The sequence below is a fragment of the Sphaerodactylus townsendi genome, linkage group LG10 (genome assembly GCF_021028975.2).
Source record: "Sphaerodactylus townsendi isolate TG3544 linkage group LG10, MPM_Stown_v2.3, whole genome shotgun sequence".
Classification (NCBI taxonomy): Eukaryota; Metazoa; Chordata; class Lepidosauria; order Squamata; family Sphaerodactylidae; genus Sphaerodactylus; species Sphaerodactylus townsendi.
Window position 1 is genome coordinate 38,646,314 of NC_059434.1, and position 23,235 is coordinate 38,669,548.

The 23,235-nt window shown below is 42.9% G+C and overlaps 1 protein-coding gene across 12 annotated transcripts in view; it reads left to right on the forward strand.

Annotated features, from left to right (window-relative positions):
- NEK1 (NIMA related kinase 1) overlaps positions 1 to 19,835 on the forward strand; it is a 49,127-nt gene extending 29,292 nt beyond the window's left edge. For all 12 annotated transcript variants that reach the window (XM_048509468.1, XM_048509475.1, XM_048509472.1 and 9 more), the window contains 13 exons: positions 1,252 to 1,404; positions 1,987 to 2,049; positions 2,136 to 2,367; positions 2,939 to 3,091; positions 3,523 to 3,675; positions 4,099 to 4,219; positions 4,347 to 4,450; positions 9,492 to 9,709; positions 11,306 to 11,460; positions 13,415 to 13,614; positions 16,311 to 16,444; positions 16,670 to 16,802; positions 18,600 to 19,835. In XM_048509468.1, coding sequence (XP_048365425.1) covers positions 1,252 to 1,404; positions 1,987 to 2,049; positions 2,136 to 2,367; positions 2,939 to 3,091; positions 3,523 to 3,675; positions 4,099 to 4,219; positions 4,347 to 4,450; positions 9,492 to 9,709; positions 11,306 to 11,460; positions 13,415 to 13,614; positions 16,311 to 16,444; positions 16,670 to 16,802; positions 18,600 to 18,637 — 1,857 coding nt within the window. In that variant the 3' untranslated portion in view covers positions 18,638 to 19,835. The remainder of the gene's footprint in view (positions 1 to 1,251; positions 1,405 to 1,986; positions 2,050 to 2,135; positions 2,368 to 2,938; positions 3,092 to 3,522; positions 3,676 to 4,098; positions 4,220 to 4,346; positions 4,451 to 9,491; positions 9,710 to 11,305; positions 11,461 to 13,414; positions 13,615 to 16,310; positions 16,445 to 16,669; positions 16,803 to 18,599) is intronic.
- Positions 19,836 to 23,235: the final 3,400 nt, after the last annotated feature.

Genomic DNA, 23,235 nt, shown 5'->3' on the forward strand with positions numbered 1-23,235 from the left:
GTTTCTTCCCTTACCTGATTCATGACTAGCTTGGCATGATAATGTACCTGTAAGGTGCTTCTCATAAGTAGCAGCTGGGGCACAGGGCTGCTGAGAACTTTATTGCCCACACTAAACGTGTCAGCCCTCAGATCGCTCCCCCCTTTTCCCCACTGATACAGCACAAAAACTGTTGCAGACAGCACTATAGCACTTCAGGACAGAAGAAACTGTTTGAGAATTCTTCAGTTTGTGCACAGTATGATAATAGATCTCATTTGGAGTTCTAGTGAACAGCTCTGTTTTGAAAACAATATGCATTTTTGGCAGAGCCTTACTCTTTCTTGCTTGCAGTATCTCATCAGGCACTAAAGGACCAGCATACACTGCCAGATCTGTGCTTCTCCGCAGCAGTTCCCACCTTGACTACCACAACAGTTATTCTCAGAAAGTAAACAGTTTCTTCAGGAAAAGGAACTGCTACAGAAAATGTGAAAGAAGTGCAGTTCCATTATACCTAAATAATTTATTGGCTTATAATTTTCTAAGCAGATGAAAAATGTTGGATAGGGCGCTCTCTTTTTTTGTTTGAAATGAGCACAATTCTTATATTTTCTCCCCTGAAATAGTAGGCTGTTAGGGCCTAACAGGTAAAACACTAAATCTTAAATTATAAAATTGCACTCCAGAATCTGCAAGATTTCAGTTTGTTACTAGCCACTATTCATGGTCACCAGACTGTTCCCCCAAATTCTGTAGCTTGGCTGGAGGTCCACTTTCACTGTCCACTTTCACTGTAGGAGTTTCTTCTGTTTTGCATAAAAGTTTCATGCTTCGTTTCTTTTGCAACCCTTGATGCAAAAGAAGAGAAGACATTTTCCATCCTCCTTCAGTACCATTTTAAGTAGAATTGTACCACTGCTACTCACCTCTGTTATCCTGGGAATTTATGAGGGGGGGGGCGGGGGGGCAGCAGTGCCAGGGAAGGTGGTGATATTACTGGCAATTAGGTTTTTGGAGACCTGGCTGTATGACCCTTAATAGAGTTGTCAATTGTGATCATATTACCCTCCAAGTTAATAACGTATGACAAAATAAATAGCTAATTTATAGTAACCTAAAATGACATCCATGGCAGGACATACTCAAGCATTCTGGCTCAAACACTGCGGTTTGCTTTTAAAAGATTGGGCGGGGAGGGGGTTGTCCTTTGCGGCATCACATTTTTGAAGTAGTCATGTTATGTAGGATATACATCTATTCTACCCACAGCTTGCAGCCAAAGGGATAAAGAATCCCATGGGAGTTGCAGAGTTAAGTCCCACACATGGCAGACAAGAAGCTGGAGGTTCTCCCACCAGGATGATAAAGCCCAGTTTGCCTCAAGTAATCTCCATGACATCAGCTTTGAAGGAAGTGGGTGCGGTAGGTAGTCACATTGTGATTTTCTTTCTTCCAGGAGGCTCATGGTTCTCCCTGTCTCCATTTTGTTTTCACAGTAGTGTTGTGAGGTAGATTACGTTGAGGGAGGCACCAACTCAGTGTGGCTGTGAGCCCAGCTCTCCCAGGGCAAAATATTCCAGAGCCTTTTCTCTACTTAGCTTCAAACAAACCCAGCCTTTCCAGACTTCCAAAACAAGGCATATGGGTCATAATAAAATGTGATATCTGGTCATGATTTGACTGTGTACATGTCTTTGCAGAAGCTAATATGATATCTGATTCATATGTCAACGATGAAGCATCTGCAAAGCAGATTCTTCTGTTGTACATGCCTCTTCAACTCGAGACTCTCCGTATGTGAAATCCGATATGATAACTGGCCTTGATTCAAAAATTGTGACTGTTTGAAATTCTGCCTAGAAGGATAATGTAACAGGGACACATAAGAACAGCAATGATGTTAAAACATGTACGTTTCAGCTATGAATTTCCTCTGTTCTTATTTTTAGTAAGTATTCTATTGACCCAATATGTCAAATTGTCTTATATCACCTTTATTTAAAGGATGCAAATGCTGTCATCTCTCAGGAACCTTTGGCAGAAGTGAAACCTGATGTGGCTGTTCAAGTAAGCTCAATGGTTAGGACTTCATTTCTGTTCTCTTCCTTTCTTGGTGTTCAATTTTAAAATAGATTATTTCTTCCCTGTTTCAGAACAAGCGAGAAATACTCCGAAGACTGAATCAAAACTTTAAAGCCCAAGAAGATGTGAAAGAGCAAAATGAACTTCCGTGCACCTTTGAGGTACCTGTGGCGGATGAAAGTAATCAGCCTAGAGAAGAAAAGTGTTTGATCTTAGCCGACCGCAAGAAGTGGGAGGCAGGGGCTCAACTTGTGGTTCCTCTAGCTCAGTTAACAATGGAAGGATCCTTCTCAGGGACAGAAGGTAAAGCATTTTTAAAAACAGGTTCTTCTAATGACTTGAATATATCAACTCCTTGTAATCCGGATGCCCCTTTGTTGAATTATTTAGCTTGTCCTGCATTGAAATCTTCAAAGAATTGTAGATACAAACTACTAAATTTGGGAGCTTGGCTAGATCTGATTGTGTCTTCCATCTATTCAGTGGCAGGGGCTCCACACAAGTCCCCACCTTCTCCAGGTTTTATAAACATAGGCTCATTCCGCACATGCAGAATAATGCACTTTCAAACTGCTTTCAGTGCTCTTTGAAGCTGTGCAAAATGGCAAAATCCACTTGCAAACAGTTGTGAAAGTGGTTTGAAAATGCATTATTTTGCGTGTGCGGAAGGGGCCATAGTTACAGGGCATTTGCTCTCACATTTTAAAGATGAAGGAAATCTGGTAAGTCTTCATATTTGGAACTGTTTTAAGAAGTAACTTGACAGAGGAAGTTTTGTTATTTGCACGTGGTTTTTCTTTGCTGTTAATCAAGAAAAAAGACTTGTCCAATTTTTGGAGAGCTTTATGCTAATTTGTTAAATATTTCCATACAGCACAAACCATTGGGGAGGTTATTAAAGTAGATGTAGCAGAACCCCAGCGAAAAGTCTGGGGAAAAAGTCCAACTGATTCGGTACTGAAGATACTAGGGGAGGCCGAGTTGCAGCTTCAGACTGACCTTCTGGATGACCTAAGCATTACCAATGGTAAGAATAAATTGAAGTTACAAATGTTAGTTACTTAAAAGTTTCATAGGAGTTTACATTTTGCATAGAGAATTTTTTTCTGAATGTGGTTTGGTTATGTTTTTATGGTAGAACTTAGACAGATATTTGGCATTAGGCTTTTAAAATTTTAATTGTCAGACCCCTGAAAATCTCCAGAAAATCTATTGCTATGCAATATATAATCAAATTTACCAATCTCCCCATTTCTCTGAAGAGGCTAACAGTTACAGTGATGTAGATGCCTTGAGATTTATTAAGTGACACCTGAAAAACAGTTTGTTTTCAAACTCTGAAAGCTTTTTTCCCTCTTGTAGAGGCATTGCTGTCTGAAGAATTCATTAAATCTCAGCATCTATTCATCTGTTTTAGAGATAAGTTTATAAAGTGACAAGAATATTACTTTACTGCAGAAATACCAACAGAAACAGTCAGAGAGAATAGTGAACAGAGAGATCGTGGAGAAAAATCATCACCTGAAGGAGCTATTAGTGAAATAATAACAGCCAGAAGAGTTGCTGCAACGGAATTCACAGATTTGTCACTCAAGCCTAATGTGACAGACGGTATGTCTTGTCATGTGTCTATGTCCATGTGACTGATTCGAAATATGCACACCCCTTCTACTTAATTACAAATTCTAGAAACCTTATTAATGGAAGTTTGATAGAGATAGATTTGTGATTTTCTATTGTAGTACTTGTGACCAAAAACAACACATGCATGGTTATACCAAAATACTGTAAGCAGGAGTGTAAAAAATTCCCAGATTGTCTTGATTTGGGCTTCAGTGTGTTGCTGCTTGCCAATTATGTGTCTGAGCAGTGCTAGTCAGTATGAATTATGAATGTCCTCCCTGAAGACATGGCTGTTGATGTGCAAGGATAAGAACCTCTGCTGCATTTGACATCCTGCAGGGATTAATCTGGATTCAAGTAAAGCTTTCAGCCCAATCCTTGTTTCTCATCTTGGTGAATTGATTCCCTCAGAGTCTGATGATTTGGAAACTGAATTGTTGGCAGAGTCCACAGCAAATAAAAACAACACAAACTCGTTCCCTGTTGTTGAAGAAGTGTGGGTTAAAGAAAAGGAAGAAATCACGGCTGCAGTGTGAGTCAATCACCTTCCCCCTCCTGTTATAGTTCTTAGAGTTTAGCCATAAAAGTGTGTTTTCAAAAGATTTTTTATGATTGCTATGTTATGTAAATGTCTTCTGGCTGTGATCTTCCTTTAACAGGCCACTAGATCACACTGATAGTGACCAGTATGACAACAGTGAAGAGCCAACTTCAGAAGAAGGGATATTTAAAAAGGTGCCAGCCCATGGTGAAGTTTCAATAGGTCAGTAATGATAATTCAACCCTCTCTTGTCCATTTATTCCAGTGATGGCAAACCTTTTCGAGACCGAGTGCCCAGATTGCAACCCAAAACCCACTTATTTATCGCAAAGTGCCAACATAGCAATTTAACCTGAATACTGAGGTTTTAGTTTAGAAAGAACGGTTGGCTCCGAGGCATGTGTTACTCGGGAGTAAGCTTGGTGGTAGTCGGTGGCTCTGCTTTGAAGCAACCGTGTGCAACTCTTCCAACGGGTGAATCACGACCCTAGGAGGGTTTACTCAGAAGCAAGCCCCATTGCCAGCAACCGAGCTTACTCCCAGGTAAAGGATTGCACTTTAGTTCTTTGCATGAAAATCAATGGGGTTTAACACTGCTTAACAGGGTTACCTACACAGCTTCCCCAAAACTAGGTCTTAGGTTTAATGCTAATAATCGAGCCCAGCGGCCCAGGCCAGCCTAGATGGGGGGGGGGGGGCACTCTTTTTGTGCGTGCCCACAGAGAGGGCTCTGAGTGCCACCTCTGGCACCCGTGCCATAGGTTCGCCACCACTGATTTATTCCATAACTCCCATTTTATGTGTGACCCATTCAGGGCAGACCCAGATTTAAAAGGGATCTGCTGTCATGTTTAGTTTGGGCCTTCAGCATGAACCAACTCTTCACATGACTCAGGATAAAAACCATGTGGATTACAGAGTCTTGTGAAGCAGATTATGTTGAGTATCCTGTTCAGTAATGACTAGATGTTCAAAATGGGTCTTCTGCTTACAATGAAAATTAGTAAAGTTCGGACTACCAAATGACCTCATAATGTGTTCAAGGTAGGTTTGCTGTCAAGAAGCCGTTCTCTAGTGTAATGAGAAATTAATGCATTACAAGGAAATGGCGGGATCGGCTCATAAGCAATAGCAGTCTTTAATTGTCATTCAGAGGTCGTTATTTGGTCCAACTCACCTGTAGAGTCAGAATAGATACAACCATTTTTAAATATGGGTTCTAGATTTTGTGTCTGTGGTTCTGGAAACTAGAGCAATAGCAGTAGCTTGGGTGGTGTAAGTTATAGAAGTGAGAAATGTTGAACTATATTGAGACTTGCTTCACGGGGAGAACAGCGATAGAGCATTTCCCCTTCATGATTCTAAACATATCTGCAAATACAAGAAAAAGTAATAGCTTTCGAGTAAGGTTTAGTCAGCCTGGTCATGAGTCATCTCTAATTGTCATCTAAATTAGAGAGCATCTGCAAGTATCAATCCTATGTTCCACCTAAGGTAGGATCTAAACCTCAGACTGCACTAACTTTTTGTGATAGATGGCCCCATGAATCAACTGTCTTGGTGAAGCTATGCAGGTATGGGTGTGGTCAGTACTGGATGGAACACTGCTGGTGTTCCCTTGCTGAGATCCATAATGGAACAAAGGCACCACATAGATACATTACGCTAATGTGGTGAAATTTGTTCCCAGTAAAGTGACTATTGAATCGTCACTGCGCAATCTCCTTTTTCAACATTTGATTTGCAAGCTGCCGAACTGCAATACGGTTTCCCAGTTGGGTTAATTTGTGCCATGATTCTTAGTCTTGAATGATGAAGCATTCAGATTAGGTGCTTGTCACATTCCAAGTAACCCACATCTTACCATATAGAAGAGATAATCAAATTGGTTTCCATGAACACAAGTTCTAATACATCTCCTTTTCACAAGAGTGAGGGACTCTTGGAGAGAAGGGTAGACTGGATCCTTTCTCTGCTTTTCCCAATTTCAGCATCCTTTTTTTAAATTGTGTATGCATTGCCTTTGCACATCTGTTGTCACTACACCACTGATTGTAACATACTAGAAGTAAGAGAATGATCTGTGATGTCCCCAGATCACATTTCGTCTCTGATATAAACTTGTAAAGTGTGGCTTTAGGAAATCCATTCTTTTTTATCTTCCACCTTCTGTGCAGGAGGAGGGATGGAAATAATCTGCATTAAAAGACAGTCATAAGATTTACACGTAGATAACATGTTCTTTGAAGACTAAAAATTCTATGCAACTTCTTACAGGAAAGAGCCCCAAGTAAAGATCCATCCTTTGCTCAACCCCACATTAGGGGCAGAGTAGAAGGGAATAAAGAACTTTTCCTGATTGCTGAGGGGTCCGAAAATGTTTTTCCATTTCCAATATCTTTTTGAGAACCAGCTTAAAAAGCAATGGGCTAAACTTGCAGCCAACAAAAGTTTCCCACCTTTTGTAAACAAAAGATGTATGTCCTTCCTGAGTTTGCAAACAGGCTATGTCAGGCACCTTTATCGAATGCCCCAGTAGCTGCCCTACAGTCTGGAGGATTGGTCTCAGAAGATGGCAGCGGCTTTCTCAGAGACTCACTTGACAAAAGATGCAAGTTTCCTCTGAAGAGGGCATGTGATGCCATGGCTATGGCTGTCAGAGCTTCCTGCACTGCCTCTGTAGTGTCCAGGATGTACATTATTTGGGCATGTAAATTGCTGCAGTTAATGTCCGATAAACACCTTATTGAGGGTACTAACTGTATTCTCAAAGCGTCTTTTCCAGCTGACACCACACTCGATGCCCTAGTCTTTTCTTAGCGAGCCATGACATGTTGCACAGTTGCACGCAGGAACCTGTGGCTGAGGGTTTGGCAAGCAGAACTACGCTCGAAGGCATACATGACAGCCTGTCCTTATCAGGGTGACATGCGTTTTGGATCAGCATTGGACAAGGTGCTTGTGGAGTCTCGAGATAAAATAAGGCTATGGCCAAATATGTCAGCCGATCTGAGACCTTCCTCTGGAAATTTCTCCTTTCGCAGCCACAGAATGCTACCCAGATATTCCAGAGACACGAGAAGTCAGCATTGGCAACAGCCCAATCAGCCTTTTTAACGATACCTCAACAGGGGCTTCCAGCACAAGGGAGACAAGGGCAACAAGGATGCCCCCTCCGACAACAACTCCAAAGCCTGACTATGCAGGGATTCCAGTAGGGGGCAGACTATCTCATTTTCTGGATGAAAGGGAAAGGGAACAGAAGAACCAATTGTGTCAAAAGGTTATTCACTGCAATTCTCAAAATGCCCTCGACATTGATTCTTCCTGTCCCCTACTCCCAAAAATCCAGAAAAGCTTCAGAAGATAAGAACAGACCTTCAGCACCTACTTGACATAAGGGGCATAGAGCTGGTTCCAGGGTATGAACGCTTCCAGGGTATTTACTCCATGTTCTTCACCGTGCCAAAGAGAAGTTGGGATTGGAGGGCCATTCTAGATCTAAAATTCTTGAACAGATGCATTAAACTGAGGAAATTCTGGATGGAATCTCTGCAATCCATCGCAGAGACCATCTAACCAAAGGATTTTCTCATATCTCTGGATCTTCAGGAAGCATATATTCCAGTCCTGCAGGGACATCACAGATTTCTTCCTTTCATGGTTGAGAACAACTATTTCCAATACAGAGTACTAGCTTTCGGTCTCTGTACTGCCCCCAGGTGTTTTCAAAAATGTTATTGCTTTCAGAGATCTTTTCAAAGATGTCCCATGATATCCTCGGCAGAGAATTAGACATACACCAGTAATTTGATGATCTCCTCTGCACTCAGAATCCAAATAACAAGTAATGAGCAAAACACAACAGACCATTCACTACCTACAAAGTCACAGCTTCCTCATAAACTTCCCAAAGAGCTCCCTGGAATTTACCCAGAAGCTGAAACATCTGGGGATCACCATAGACACCACACGGAGCCCTCTGTTTCTTGCTGACAACAAGGTCAAGTCGATAGTGGAACAAACATCAAAGTGCTGCTCCATCTTGCAACTAGCCAAGTTAGTAGGTACCCTAGTAACCACCATGGATGTCATACAATGGGCCTGCCTTCACTTTCATCCACTGCAATGTTTTCTTCATCCCTTTCAGTCCGACATCATGACAGCAGGGACAAAGCTGTATACATGCAGAAGGAGGTGAAAGTGGCACTTCAGTGGTGAATAATCCCCAAGAACCTTCACCAGGAGAAGTACTTTCACCCCATGGCCCAAATCCAAATATTTACAGATGCCAGGCTCTCAGGGTGGAGAGCACTGATGGAGAACACTCTGATACAGGGCCTAGTAACCTTCACACTGTCCTGTCAGCCTTAACCAAAGCTCCATTTGAACCCATGAGGCAGATCTCTATGAGGTGGTTAAGAATGAAGACGGTATTTCTGGTTGCCATTACTTCAGCTCGCAGTGTTAAGAGTTGGGGGCCCTGTTGATCCAAAACTGGCCAGCAGGTTCCATCTCGCTCAGGAAATTTCCTTGCCATCATTCTGTCCTCATCCTGTCCTCCCAAAGGAGAAACTTTGGCATAAGCTAGACATTAAGAGGGTAGTAAAGGTGTACATAGGTCAAACAGAAGACCTCAGAAGATCTCAGTCCCTATTTATTCCTCCAAACACAGGAGAAGCAATGGCTAAGGCAGCCATTAGCTCAACTCTAAAGGTCTGTATTATCGAGACATATAACCCTCAAAAAGGGTAGTCTACTTCTAGCATCTCGACCCAGTCTATAGAAGTGCCACAACAAATGCAGCTCTTCACTATCGAGCCCTGTAGAGGAGATATGCAGGGCCGCTACATGGTCTACTTTATCCACCTTTGTAGAACATTATAAGTGAATTCAGATGCTTAGCTGTACCATAAGATCCATTCTGGCTATAGTGTCCTAAGGCAGGTTGAGATGAACTGGATGGAGGAGAAGGGGAAATTCCTCTTCCCTTTCTGCAAGTGCAACTCCATTGTGGAAAGGAGCCAGTTTCATCCCTTTTTCCCACCTTAGTCCAGCCCACTGAACTTCATACATACGTGCACAATATTTATTTTAACCAGCAGTTTAAAACAAGGAAATCCCAGGTTGGATTCAGTGTTGCCATGTGCCTGATTTATTTGGTAACTTTCGTAATTATGTTCTCCATATTTTAAAATAGAATTTTTGCTGTGACAGGTTTCACCATATGTATTTGTTAAGTTGCTGCTTTTTATCGTTCTAGAGGCTAGTCTCAGTGATTCTTTGCAACACGAACCCTTTTTCCAGAAGATGGCGCATTATCAAGCAATACTAACAGCTTCTCCAGTTCTGTCGGCACAGTCTTCGCTTGACGATTCTCTTCCAACAAGGTCACGTTCTGTATCCCCAGAAAAGACGAGAGACAAAAATTCACTGTTGATAGGACTTTCTACTGGCCTCTTTGATGCAAACAATCCAAAGGCAAGTCTCAGAATCACCAAACTGGCAAATATATCAGCACCATTCACAGAACACATAAAGCTGCCTTATCCTGCATGAATCATTGGTCCATCAAAGTCAGTATTGTCTACTCGGACCAGCAGCAGCTCTCCAGGGTCTCAGGTTGAGGTCTTTCCCATCACCTCATCACCTGGAGAGGTGAGGGATTGGACTTGGGAACTTCTGCATGTCAAGCAGATGCTCCGCCACTGAGCCCTAGGAGCAGCAGCAGCGTAGTGGTGAAGAGCAGGTGCATTCTAATCTGGAGGAACTGGGTTTGATTCCCCGCTCTGCCGCTTGAGCTGTGGAGGCTTCTCTGGGGAATTCAGATTAGCCTGTGCACTCCCACACACGCCAGCTGGGTGACCTTGGGCTAGTCACAGTTCTTCTGAGCTCTCTCAGTCCCACCCACCTCACAGGGTGTTTGTTGTGAGGGGGGAAGGGCAAGGAGATTGTAAGCCCCTTTGAGTCTCCTACAGGAGAGAAAGGGGGGGATATAAATCCAAACTCTTCTTCTTCTTACTGTACTATGTTCAGAAATCTTACAATTGAATATGGACTGCTTTTTGTTGTCCGATGAGTTCAGTCATAAAAATACTACGCTACTATCAAACATTATAGTACTCCTCCAAGAAATCCACTTGTAAGAGCTCGATGTACCAATTGTCCATGACAACAGTTACATTGGCACAGCATGTTCACAGATCAAAATATATCTGTGTGAGATGGTAACGTGACAGCCAACTCAAGAAATACACTTGTACAAAATGCTTACACCAAAAGCAGTCTCATATGGATAAATGCTTGAAATGGGCTGAAATCTTTTAAAGTTCCAGTTTAAGAGAGAGTTATTCTGACTCTTCAGAAATCACGAAAACCCTCTAATAACCTGGAAGAATTCACCGCTTCAGCGTGAAAGTGTAACAATTCTACATTTTCTGGTGTCATCTTTGTTCCATTCCTTCTCCTCCTCCAGATAGCACAAATTGCTGCTTCTGCTTGAAAGAATTATATTGCTTTTTAACAGTTACAACATCACTATGTATGTACTGTTTAATTGTCATCAAAATTGGCTGGATCAGCACAAAAAATCCACCTATTCTATAACTTTTGTGGAAGAATAAGAAAAGGACCATGGTAGCTGCTTACATGAAGTCTGTACTGTGTCCCCACTTGCTTTTCTGCTTGTTCACCTTGTGCAGGCAATTTATGGCCGCTGGTATATAGGGAGGAAAGCTCTAGGTGTGCCACAAGATCTTAAGCAAGCAAAACATTCATGTTTCTTCTTGCACATTGCTGGATCCAAATCATAAGCTTGGGTGCTAAGTTCATTTTCTGATTATAGCATTTTGCCAGTTCTGGCCTCCCCTACTTTGTTCCTGGAGGCGTGCTTTGCTGACATCTAGGAAGGAGAATATCAGGGAACCTTGCAGGCTGCTGCTGGGGAGAGATGGGCTCAGAATTTCCCTTGAGTCCTCTGTAGTCACATAGCTGAGATCCAATCTGCTATTTTACCTTCAAAAAAACAAAGCAGTTTCTTGTTCTGACCCAATCCATTTACATAGTACTTCTTTGCAGATGCTGAGAACCTGCTCCCTCCCAGATCTTTCCAAGCTCTATAAAACATTAATTGATGTTCCCAGTGTCGCCGACATACAAAATCGAGAGAATCTTGAAATAGAGGACCTGGAAGATGAACCTACCAAAGAAGGACAGTCTGACTCGGAAGACATGTGAGCAAAAAAATAGTTGCCACCAAAAATACCCCACAAAGAGCATTGAGAGTTCTTTAAAATATGCAATTTGCAGTGAGAAAGTGGCATACTTTGGTGCATTATATTGGCATTTTTCTGCAAGAGAACAAAATTCAGAGTAAATAGCAAAGGATATGGCAAGTGGAAAATATGATGCCTTTGTACCGTTTCATTCACAATACCTTCCAAATTGACTGTATCATGTTGTGAGATGATACTATCCTAACTGCTGCCTGAGCTGTCTGAAAAATAGTGTATGGTGAGGAAAGTCAGTAACAGAAATTTGAGATTCAGTATAGTTGCTATACTTTTAATTCTTATTGGCTTTGTGGGCTGCGGGGGGAGGGTGCAAGGGCCTAGACTGAGAAAAAACCTTTTTGAAGCAAAGCAAGATAGAGGCAGACGAATTGTGGGGAAAGGGTGCCAGTGGTTTCTAGGTTATGAAAATGGGCTTTAAAATCTGCTTAAAGAAGATACACTGTCTCTTTCACTGCAGTGTGTCCCATTGCACAGCTATGTGGAGATCTTGACTTGGATATCAGCTGCTAAATATTCAACAGGCTCATGTTACTGTCAAAGTCATGCTGGTTTTTTTCCTGTAGGAACTAAAACTTTGTTCTTTATGCTTAGTATATTTTACAGTAAAATTTCAGTTAGGAGAATTACCTCTGCCTGCTGTCACTTTCTTAATTCATCCTGTTAAGCCTTGCTTGTGAATAGTCCACGCATTTCATGTTTTCAGTCTTCAGGACTTTCTATCCTACCCCCTTGCCACAGAACCTTTTGTCGTCAAAATGCAGGAGACGTTCTCCTGACCTGTTTTACACCTAACAAAAGTTCAGAAGTCTCATTGGAATATCCAGTGCAGGCAGTTCACAGGGAACCATGTTGTGGTTTTCAGTTCCTCTTCTTTCTTTCTTAAGTTGCTTCCATTTGGGGATGTTTCCTTATTGTGGACCTATTACCGCTGCACTTCTGCCCCCTAAGAAGGCTTCTAGAAGACTTTTTCCCTGGCTTAAAAAAATAAGCCATAGATAGGTTATTATAGTGTTGGAAAGATATGCATTCTACCAGTTTTTTTAAAAGCCTTCTGGCAGTGGGGGTGGGCGTTAAGAGGCTAGAAGGGAAGGTGGGATGAGATGTTAGTGAAAAAGTTGAGAAATCCTCCCCCTCCCATCCACATTTGGGTTACCCTGCTTTGGCTCTGATGTTTCTGAAAATATTTGTCCAAAAAAAAAACAACCAGAAAAACAGGAAAAATGGTAGGCTGTTGTATGGGTGCTCTGGCTTGGGCTAGAGGCCTTTGGCAAATTATCCATGTGGAAGCAGCCCAGGAACTGCTTTGATGACTTGTTGTTTTCAGCATATTAACAGCTTCTCTTTCCAGGTCCGCCTTGTCCCCTTTTTTCTCCTTCTAAGCATTCTAAAAATCCAGAAACTACTGTCACTGCATGTTACAATACCTGCTGTTTCCTTGCATGTGCTCTTTAAAAGAAAGAGTTCTTATCAGTTTGGGGGATGGTTGGATATACTGCCCCTGATTGCAAAGGTCTTTGTGACAACTGAATTTAGCATTTAAGCTTTACAATATTGGATGTCTAGCTGCTCAGCTCTATGCAACACATGGGTGCTGTGATCATATTTCCCATGGCAGTGTAAATAGCTCACTTTGAGGGAAGGACTGCCATGGTAAGTATCAAAATATCAATATGTTACCAATGCACAGCTGGTGCAGCCCATAGAGGAAAGCTTTCAAATCAGCAGCCACATACTAAAGGTGAAATGTGGCTTGGCCCTTCAGATGTCCAGTTTGTGTTAGATTAGCCGTAAGTTACCACTGCTGATGCAAAACATATTTTTAAATTTTAGTTTGGACATCTGAGGACTATCTATCATATATTCACTAAGCAGATAGTAATGTTTTGCCTTGCAGGATGTTCGGGGAGGCAGACACAGATTTGCAGGAGCTTCAAGCTTCGATGGAGCAATTGCTTAGAGAGCAGCCTAGTGAGGAATTCAGCGAAGAGGAAGAAGTTACTTTGAAAGCCGAACGCCTTACAAATGGTACAGCGGGGGATGAAGAGGACCACAATCCCAGTAGTGAAATTGCTCTTAATGAAGAATGGCATTCAGGTATACCTCTGTTGCAGTTGAAAGGTTGATTATTCAGAATGGTTTCAGGTTGGGGTGGGTCTTCCAACTTGGACATAGTGTAAACCAGGGGTGTCAAACATGCGGTCTGGGAACCAGATTTGACCCCTTAAGGGTACTTCTCAGGCCTGCAAGCCCACTGAGACACATTGGGAGTGGGAGGGGGGTTGTCTCAGCAGGCTCGTGGGCCTGAGAAGCCCTCTCAAAGCAGATACCCACAGGCGCTCCCCCCCAAGTGTTTTTCTGGAGCTAGCTGAGGAAGCCACCCTTCCCCCCACCCGCCCAGCTCGACTAAGTCAAATATATGTCATATCCAGTCCTTGTAACAAATGAGTTGGACACCCCAACCAACCTTGGGTTATTTCAGATAAAAACTCATAAATGCAGATTACTAGAATGTATGCAAATTATGTACATCTATGGGTCAAATCTACTTTTTTTTTTGTTCTGCTGAGCATTAATTGAAGATGAGAATGTCTGTGCTGTGTTAGGTAACATAGCTTAAATGCAAAGAATGCAGTAACAGGAGTTAAGACTTACATTCTGATCTAGTATATGAAGATGTCCCTAAACTGGGTTCAGAGATTTTTATTAGTTCAGTGCTGCATCTTTGTTTTGTTATAGAATTTTATTTTAGCAGAAAAAAATAAAAGCATAATGCATTTTTGTCAAAGGAAACAAGACTAAGAAAAATATACATATAATCCCGTAAGTGATATTAACAATAAGGTTAGGTAAAGGTTAGGTAAAGGCAAGCACTTGGCCATTACTGACCCATGGGTGATGTCACATAATGACATTTACTAGGCAGACTGTGTTTACAGCGTGGTTTGCTATTGCCTTTCCCAGTCACCTATGCTCTATCCCCAGCAATCTGAGCCCGTCCAATGGAAAGAGCAGTATATCAGTTAAATAAATAATAATAATAATTTTACCAACATCAGAAGAATGGAAGGCTAAGTCAACTAAGTCAGCCAAGGGGCTCCTAGCAATAATGGTACAAAATGTTGAATAATAAATGGTGATATTATCAGTTCTACATCTTTGCAGGGTTTGTTGCAGTCCCTGATTGCTAGTGGTTCTCTGTCTGTGGGTTGGGGGCACAAAAGCAGATCAGCTTTCTGTCACAGATGGGTCACAAGACCAAAAGGAAGAAGGAGCTCAGAGAGGTGGTTCAGTGGCAAATGTAGATTTTCGTCTGTATAACGTGTGGAATGATTATGAAATACAGCCTGCTACTCAGTAATATTGTATGCATAAATAGGAAAAAAATTAACATGTACTTTGCTAACACGTTCGTGAGATTTTTGGTGAGATCCCCCCCCCCCCCAATGCAGAGGTACATTTAGAAATGCATGTCAAAACATTTGAGGACCACTGTTCAGACCTACACAACCATAATTTATACATGCGCAATGCATCAATCCACAGACAGAGGGTATCATTGTACAGTCCTCTGTTGAATTCAATGAGAACATTGCAAGAACCAGTGATTCTATGGCCGTTTCCGCACGGCCTTTTTATGGCGCCCTGGGAACGGTAAAAATGCCGTTCCCAGGGAGCCATTCGCACAGGCGGCGCTGCTGCTAAGCAGCAGCGCTGACCTGGCGTCGCTCCCCCTCCCCCAGGGCGGCGTCAAGCCGCCCTGAAAAACAACCCTTTAAAGGGTTGTTTTTCCCTCAACAGCGTGTTCCCGGCGGCGTGGTGCGAACAGCACCGCTGGGAACACGCTGTTTTTCGCCCGTCCGACTTCACCGTGTCCTGCGTGGAGCTAGGCCTGCTGGCCATCGAAGTTCTCGCCCACTTTCGTCCTCCTCGACTCCTCGGGAGGTCGGAGGGCGCGTGGGCGGGGCTTCGACGACCAGCGAGGCCGGTCGACGGGGACACGGGGTGAGTCAAGACAGGGAAGGGGGTAGAGGCGGCTTTCCATCGCGGAGCCGTCTGCCGGCCTCGAGGAGGTCAGCCTGCCGCACGCGTAAGGCGTCGCGAGCGACGCCTTTTCCGCCTCCACGCCGGCAGAATTCTTGCCGGCGTAGAGGCGCCTGGGGGGCCGTGCAGAAATGGCCTATGTGAGTGGTTGCTGTGGGTCTCTGTATAACGTTATATATAACGTCTGATTTTTTTTTCATGTTCTAGAATCTCATGCTGTTAGATACTATCTAGCAAGGGCTTTTTGACCCTTGCAGTTGTCATCAAATGTCCTCCATTTGATCATATCAAGCTTAGCCCACCTACAGTCGTCACAAAGAAGAAATTTGGTAGCATGTATGAACAGCCTTTCGGCATTTAGTTTTGTTATAAAGCTGGTCTGCTTCTTCCCATTTTTAAAAAAATTGTCCAGGGCACCATTTTTTGGTTTCTTGACAACTCTAGGATGGGATGTATTAAATCCTAGGGTTTCTTCATCAGAATAACTTGATGTGTGGTGAGTGGCTACCATCCCATCCATATACTAACCGTGCTTTTTAGGATTACTACCTTTGACCATCAGCAAGACTATGCCAGGGGATCACAGGACATCTATGGACCCAGAGCCATGTGGAATGAAGGCTGCACTAAAAAGAGGAATTGAGCATGATTGAACAAAAAATCCATCCCACAGTCAAACTGCAAAAGAAATATAATATTGAACAGTGTTCTTATTTCTTTCTTTCTCTCACTCCTTCTCCTTTTTCAAGACAACAGTGACGTTGATAATGCCAGTGAATGTGCAGAGTATGATAGTGTGTTCAGTCATTTGGAAGAGCTGAGATGTAGCCTGGAGCAAGAAATTGGCTTCGAAAAATTCATTGAAGTTTATGACAAATTAAAGGTTTGTGGAATATTCTCAGTAATTTAACATTTCTAATAATATATTGTTCATGGCAATGTGTAGATTGTGCTTTTTGGACTAGAGCCTTAGTTTATTTGGCCTGCATTCACCAAGTTAGTTGTCTTGATAGTCTTGTGACATATCACACAAGAGCTTTAAAATGAGGAAGGAGTGTTAATTTTCTGTTTATTTTCAAATACGACAGTTTCTTTACCTTTCTCTTAGGCTATACATGAAGATGAAGATGAGAACATTGATATTTGTTCAACTATAGTACAGAATATTTTGGGAAATGAACACAAACATCTGTATGCCAAAATTCTCCATTTAGTAATGGCAGATGGAGCTTATCAAGAAGGTAAAGTGATCTGGAATGTGTTTGGGTACAGTTTTAATGCGGGTATGGCTTCCTGCCCTTACAATTTGCTTTTATTGGCCTTTCCTGTCTCTTTTATGCGACAGAAAACATGTTCTAAATGTTGCAAGTGAAAGCAATCAATGGTACATATAGAATTCTTTCTTCAGTCTTTTAAATCAGGCTAGTGTGGTAAGAAATCATACAAAGTCAGTCCTCGGAGTCCAACAGCGTATAGTTGGCATGATTTGCCAACTCCTGGTAAGTATGAATGCTCATTTTGAAATGCTGCTAACAAAGCAACAGTCTTTTTGCAAACCACAGTTTCGGTTAGTCATCTTTATTGAAATCTGGCTGGATGACATTGCTTGCTGTGTGCAACATTCATATGCGCTACCAAACCATTAGTTCATTGGTTTGGTGCAGAGGAAATTTCCCCCCATGGTGTGCATATTGCGTCTTCCCTCTTCAGAACCAACTATGGTGCTGCAGTCCACCTAAGCAATGGTAATGCTTGATTCAATCCAGATTTGAAAAACTTCTTCCCACCTTTTTAACAGCCCAATCCAGGGAGGGAGAGCTCCACGCTGCTGGGGATGATGTGGTAAAGTTGGCATCACACTGTCTCCAAAATAGTTTTGGGTAACATGGCAAGGAGGCAAATGTAAAAAACCTCCTGCCACCCAAATAGCCCTATTGGAGAAAAGTATGGCATAAGTCTGTGGCCATGGAGGGGGCATTCACAGGCCAAAAGTCCCATGGAAATCCAAGTAAATCGCCGGGACCACCCCTAGCCCACCCCCAGTTGCTCTGGTGTCCTCTGTCATAGTGGCGCAACTCAGGGAGGGGCAGCCTGTTCCAGATCAGATACCTCACAGCTGTGTGGCGCCTGCCTGCCACTCTGTGTGCCACTTACGCCGGCAGAGCCGGCAAACAATTTTGGTGCATGTGGTTCTGGTGGGTTTTCCAGGCTGTGTGGCCGTGGATCTGGTGGGTTCAACCAGTTGAATCCAGTCCCTCCCCCTCCCCTACCTTGCATGCTACCCCTCACTTTCTCTCCTCCCCTCCCTCCCGTTGCACGCCACCCCTCCACTACCTCACTCCCCTTCCCTTGCATGCCTCCCCCTCTCTCCCCTCTGCTAGGGTAGGTGGGCCAGGTCCAGATTCCGGGCCCCCTTCCCTCCCCTCCCTTGTCATGCCACCCCTCACGCCACCAGACCATGGCCACACAGCCTGGAAAACCCACCAGAACCAGCTGAATCCAGCCGTGAAAGCCTTCGACAATTTTGGTTCATACCCGCGCCACTTCTAGGATGTTTTTGCCCCACTCCTGGACCAGGCTATCCTTCTACCTATGGATAATACTACCGTTGTATTGATATGGTGCTGTGCTATGGCTGTCTTGGGCCGGAGGTGGGAACAAGGAGAATGCATGAGACCAGGAATCAGTTCCCCAATCATGTTTGAGAAAGTCACATCTGCATCAGATTGCGACTGCTAAAGTTTTTGTTTTCACATCTGTAATGTTTTTGATTTTGCAACTTCAGTATATTAAATTGATCAGGCTGTTCAATGCTAAAAAGTGGTGGGAACTCTTGAGATGTTGTCAGATTCACAATTGCACAAATAATAATTTCTACAAACTACCTGTTCCAGAGAAATAAATGTTGCCCTCACTGTAACTTTGGTTGCTTTTATAGAGATTTTTTTGTCTTGTAAGCTGTTTGCTTTAAAAGTAGATACATTCAGTAAATTATTTCTTTTATCATACTAATTTCCCAACATCATCTCCCTCTGCAGACAACGATTTGCCTTTTGTGACATTTCAAGCCAAATAGTTGTGCCGAACAAAAGCTGTACACCTACAAGCCACAAATGGAAAAAGAGCTGCTGTTTGTTTGGGCAGGCGTAAAAAGCTTGTTGAATGCATGAAGAAGACGGAAAAACGTGACACTTCCCGCTGAAGTTCTGTTTATAGATTTCCTTTGACATGTATACCCTAATTTCAAGAGCTAACTGGAAAAAGTTACATTTCTTTTTAAAAGTTCAAGCAGATAATAGGTTCACTCAGAAGTGATTTAATGTTTGAGAGGTTATCATGTATGAGTAAGCCCTTTGCCATACTAGCTATTGACTGTTTAAATCTTAAGTAGTTAAAAGAACAATCCAAGAAAAGATCTTTTTATGTTCTTCGGTTTAAAAAAAGAAGAAGGCTGAGTAGCATTAATGCCATTTTCTGCTCTTTGCTTTCTGCTCAGGGTATTTTTTCAATACTCAGTAGGGCCTCCTTGATCTTAAAAACACTATTATATAGAAGCCATTCACACTGAAATTGGTGGAACATTTCCATTTGATGTATGCTTAGAAACAGAGTAGTTAAGTACTTTGCTTGATTGTGTGTGTGTGTACATGCATGCCTGGGTCACTTAATTTTTCCACCAAATCAAAGCCAATAGTGTTTTATGTTAAAGACCTAATATTTCTATCAAGTGTATTAAAGAATGAGCTTGGAGCCAGCAAGGGGGTTCTACTACTATTCTTTTACAAACGATAGCAGTTTCCGTAATGAAAGTCTCTCTCTTATGATAGCCGTACGCACCGGCTGCTTCTTTTTTGTCCAGTAATTGGGACCATCCCTGCGGTGACTGAGATAAAAGAAAATGCAAAGGTTGTGCGGCTGCTTTGAAAGGAGATCTGCATCTGGCAGCCGGATTTTCTGGAGGAGCCAAGGTATATTTCCTTTCTTTGCATTTGCATGGGCTCTCCTTGAGAGGAAGGGGTCTTTTATGGGGAGAAAAACAAATGGTTACAAAACGACAACTTAAAATGTTTCTGATATGCAGCTGCTGAACTGTTGGCAAGCTAGATGGATAACCTGTAATGTTTAACATCCAATTACTTTATTGGAATAATTTGTTTTACATTCCCAAGCTAACAGTGTTAGGAGGAAATGTGAATTTACAGTGATTTTTTTTAAAGCACTAACTGAAATGTTATGTTTTATTTCTATCTAAAATAAATGCTTAATCTTTTGTACAATTGTGTGGATTTCTCTTTTGAGTTCTGGAATTAAATGACTTTTTCCACACCATCCTTGAAAGAGAGAAAAACAACATTTAAATGCTGTTATGGTTTTGGACTTCGTTTGGAAATTTTGCCCAGTTTAACTGTGACACCTTTGGGCTAAACCTTATAATTGTATTCTGTTAATCCCAGTTAACTTGCTGGAATTAGAAAATGATATATTATTTGCAGACCATTTTATCCCAGAGTTACAGGGCTAATAGTATAACTTTACTATATAATTGAGCGTGTGACATGTGACAACGAACCAGAAAAAGTGAAGGACTCTAGGAGATGTAATCCAGAGGGTGCCATTTCTCATGTACAGAAGAGCTGATGGAACTATAACTCCTGGACTCCTCACTCAGCTGGAAACACTTCTTACAGTTCTGAGGTCCTCACAGGGCTCTTATTCCTTGCCTGAACCAACTCTTCAACAGGTCCTAGCATGGCTATTCTATTCCTTGCCTGAGCCAACTCTCAAGTAAGTCAAGCAGCAAGTCTGGTGCCAGCAGCCAGGACTGAAGAAGAGTTGGATTTATATCCCCCCTTTCTCTCCTGTAAGACTCAAAGGGGCTTACAAACTCCTTTCCCTTTCCCCCTCACAACAAACATCCTGTGAGGTAGGTGGAGCTGAGAGGGCTCTGAAGAACTGTTCTTTCGAGTTCTCCAGATTAGAGTGCACCTTCTCTTAACCACTGCACTGTGCTGGCTCCTTTGAACAGGTCACCCCACCACAGGCTGTTTGGGGAGGAGGGGAAAGCCACGCTCCAGCTGAGGTAGTGAGAGTGGGATTGTGGGGGGAGAGGCTTCACCACACCCGCCCAGAATACTCCAGGCAAGCTACCAAGAATGGGGCTGGGGAGGAAGAAAGAGTGAGTTGGCTAGACAGTAGCAGCAAGTCTTCACTCACCTGCAGGGTCTGGCAACAGCTTCCCCATTTCCCCCTCTTCCCCCAACCCAAATACCAAACTGGGCCTTCCTGCCTTCCCCCACAACTCACAGCTCACTTTACCAACATATGGCCACCGACCCTCTCCCACTGTGCTTCGCTCTGCCACCACCTTGTTCTCCTACCTTCCACCTAGCTCGCTCACCATCTCACTCTCCTGCCTGCCACCTCACTGTTTTGCCCATGACCTCTCTCTCTCTCTTGCCTGCTCATAGCCTTCAAAACAATTTTTTACTGCGGAAGCACATACTTCTGCTGCACCACTATCAACCACACTTTAATCTTTTTGTGAAACTTTAATCTTTTGTGAGTATAGAAAACTAATCCTCCTAGGGCAAGAGATGTGGACAAAGCATATCCACAGGAGATGGTGCCCAGTGCAAACACTTAAATCATGCCCCCCCCCCCCCCACATCCCAGCTTTGCTAAGAAGGCGCAGCAGGGTGCTTGTGAAGATCGGGAAAGTTTTCCGTATCTTCATAGGCAAGCCCCCTTTTGCAAAGCTGGATAAGGGCTTTTCAAAAGGGGGGAGCCAGCAGGGTGCCTGTGAAGGTGAGAGCTTGTTTTGAGAACCTGCAAAGTGGGGAGTCAAGATTACATTAGTCCCCTTCTGTTCTCTCCTTTGCCTCTCACTCTCCATCCTGGCACCCCTTCTCTTAATCTTCTCATTTTTGCCTTGTACCCTCTTTTTCTGCCCCTACCCCAGTTCTTTCTGCTCCAGTACCTCAGCTGTTTAACTTTCTGCCCTGCTACCCCAGCTCTGTCTGCCCACTTATTTCAGCTCTTTCTCTCTTCCTACCCCAACTCTCTACTCTGTTTCTGCCATACTATCACAATTTTCTTTTTCTCATTTTAGTCACCTACCCTAGCGCTCTCTCTCTCTGCCTCTCCCCAACATTCATTGTCTTTCTTCCCCTAATCTGACCCAGCTTGGTGGTTGGGCTAGTGAGGCACTAGGACCCAACAGGAACACTCTATAAGGAAGAAGGTCCAGAAAGTAATGGCAGATGAATTTAAAATCTCCTGAGATCTTTTGGTGATACAGAGTTACCAAGATGTTCAGAACTCCCGTAGTAGATCTATTTGCCCAATACCAGAATGCACAAATCAGCAGGTTCTATTCCAGATTCTTCCATCCCAAAGCAGAGGAGACAGATGCAGTAACAGTACTGTGGCCCTCAGGCATCCTGCACACCTTCCCTACAATGCCAATCCTACCAAGACTCCTCAGAGCCACAGTTATCCTGATAGCTCCCTACTGATCTTGCAGACCATGGTTCTCCAACTTGAGAGAAATGTCAATCGATGAACCCATGAGATTACCAGAGGATCATGGTCTGCTACATCAGGGACCTATCCTCAACCTTCATCATCAGTGACTCTGGCTGACTGCTTGGAAATTGAGAGGGCAAAACTCCTACACACGAATTACACTCCAGAAGTAGTAGCAACCAAGTTCCTCTTGGAAAGTCGTCTACAGATGGTGCCACAGGAAGGGGGTAGATCCCGAGAGGTCCAAGATTGCCTCAGTGCTACAATTTCTTCAAGACGAGTTTTCCTTGGGTCTGAAGTCTTCCACCTTAAAGAGATAATTGGCAGCATTGGCAACTGTTCTACCATTATAAAAGGGTAACCACATCACTTAAGACACACCCATACAGAAATTTCTAAAAGGGGTAGCTCAATTTGCTCTGCCTTCCTACTCACAAATTTCCCTTGTGGAACCTATACATTTTTCTGTCAGCCTTACCCAAGGCTCCATTTGAACCTATTAGTCAGATTCCTATGAAGTGGTTAAGGATGAAGACCTTATTTCTGGTTGTCATAACTTCAGCTCATAGAGTGTCAGAGTTGGGGGCCTTATCAATTCAACCCAAGTGTTGTATCATCCATAGGGATAAGATTGCACTTCACATGGATCCTACATTCAAGCCAGAAGTGGCCAGCAGATTCCATCTCCCTCAGGAAATTTCCTTGCCATTGTTCTGTCCTCATTCTGTACTTCCGAAGGAGAAACCTTGGCATAAGCTAGACTTTAGGGCAGTCAAGGTGTACATATGTCAATCAGGAGATCTCAGTCCCTATTTCTCTCAGTTCTCCAAAGATATGAAAAAAGCTATAAATAAGTACTAGAATCTGAATCACAAAGTAGCAAAAGGTGGCAGTACTCATGGAGTAGCGAAGCTCAAGAATAAAAGCAAAAAGGCCAAGAAGAAGAATATTATCACTTGAAGTGAGAAATTAGAGAATTAGTAAAATGTTGGTAATGTCACTAGAAAGAAAAAAACAAATTCTACATATGTAAATCAGGATAAAAAGCAAAGCTACCCAGAAGCCTATGCATGGAAAGAATAAGAATAATCAAAGTGATCCAAGGTTCTGAACTTAAGAACCAATAATAGACAATGCTTGGGGGGAGCA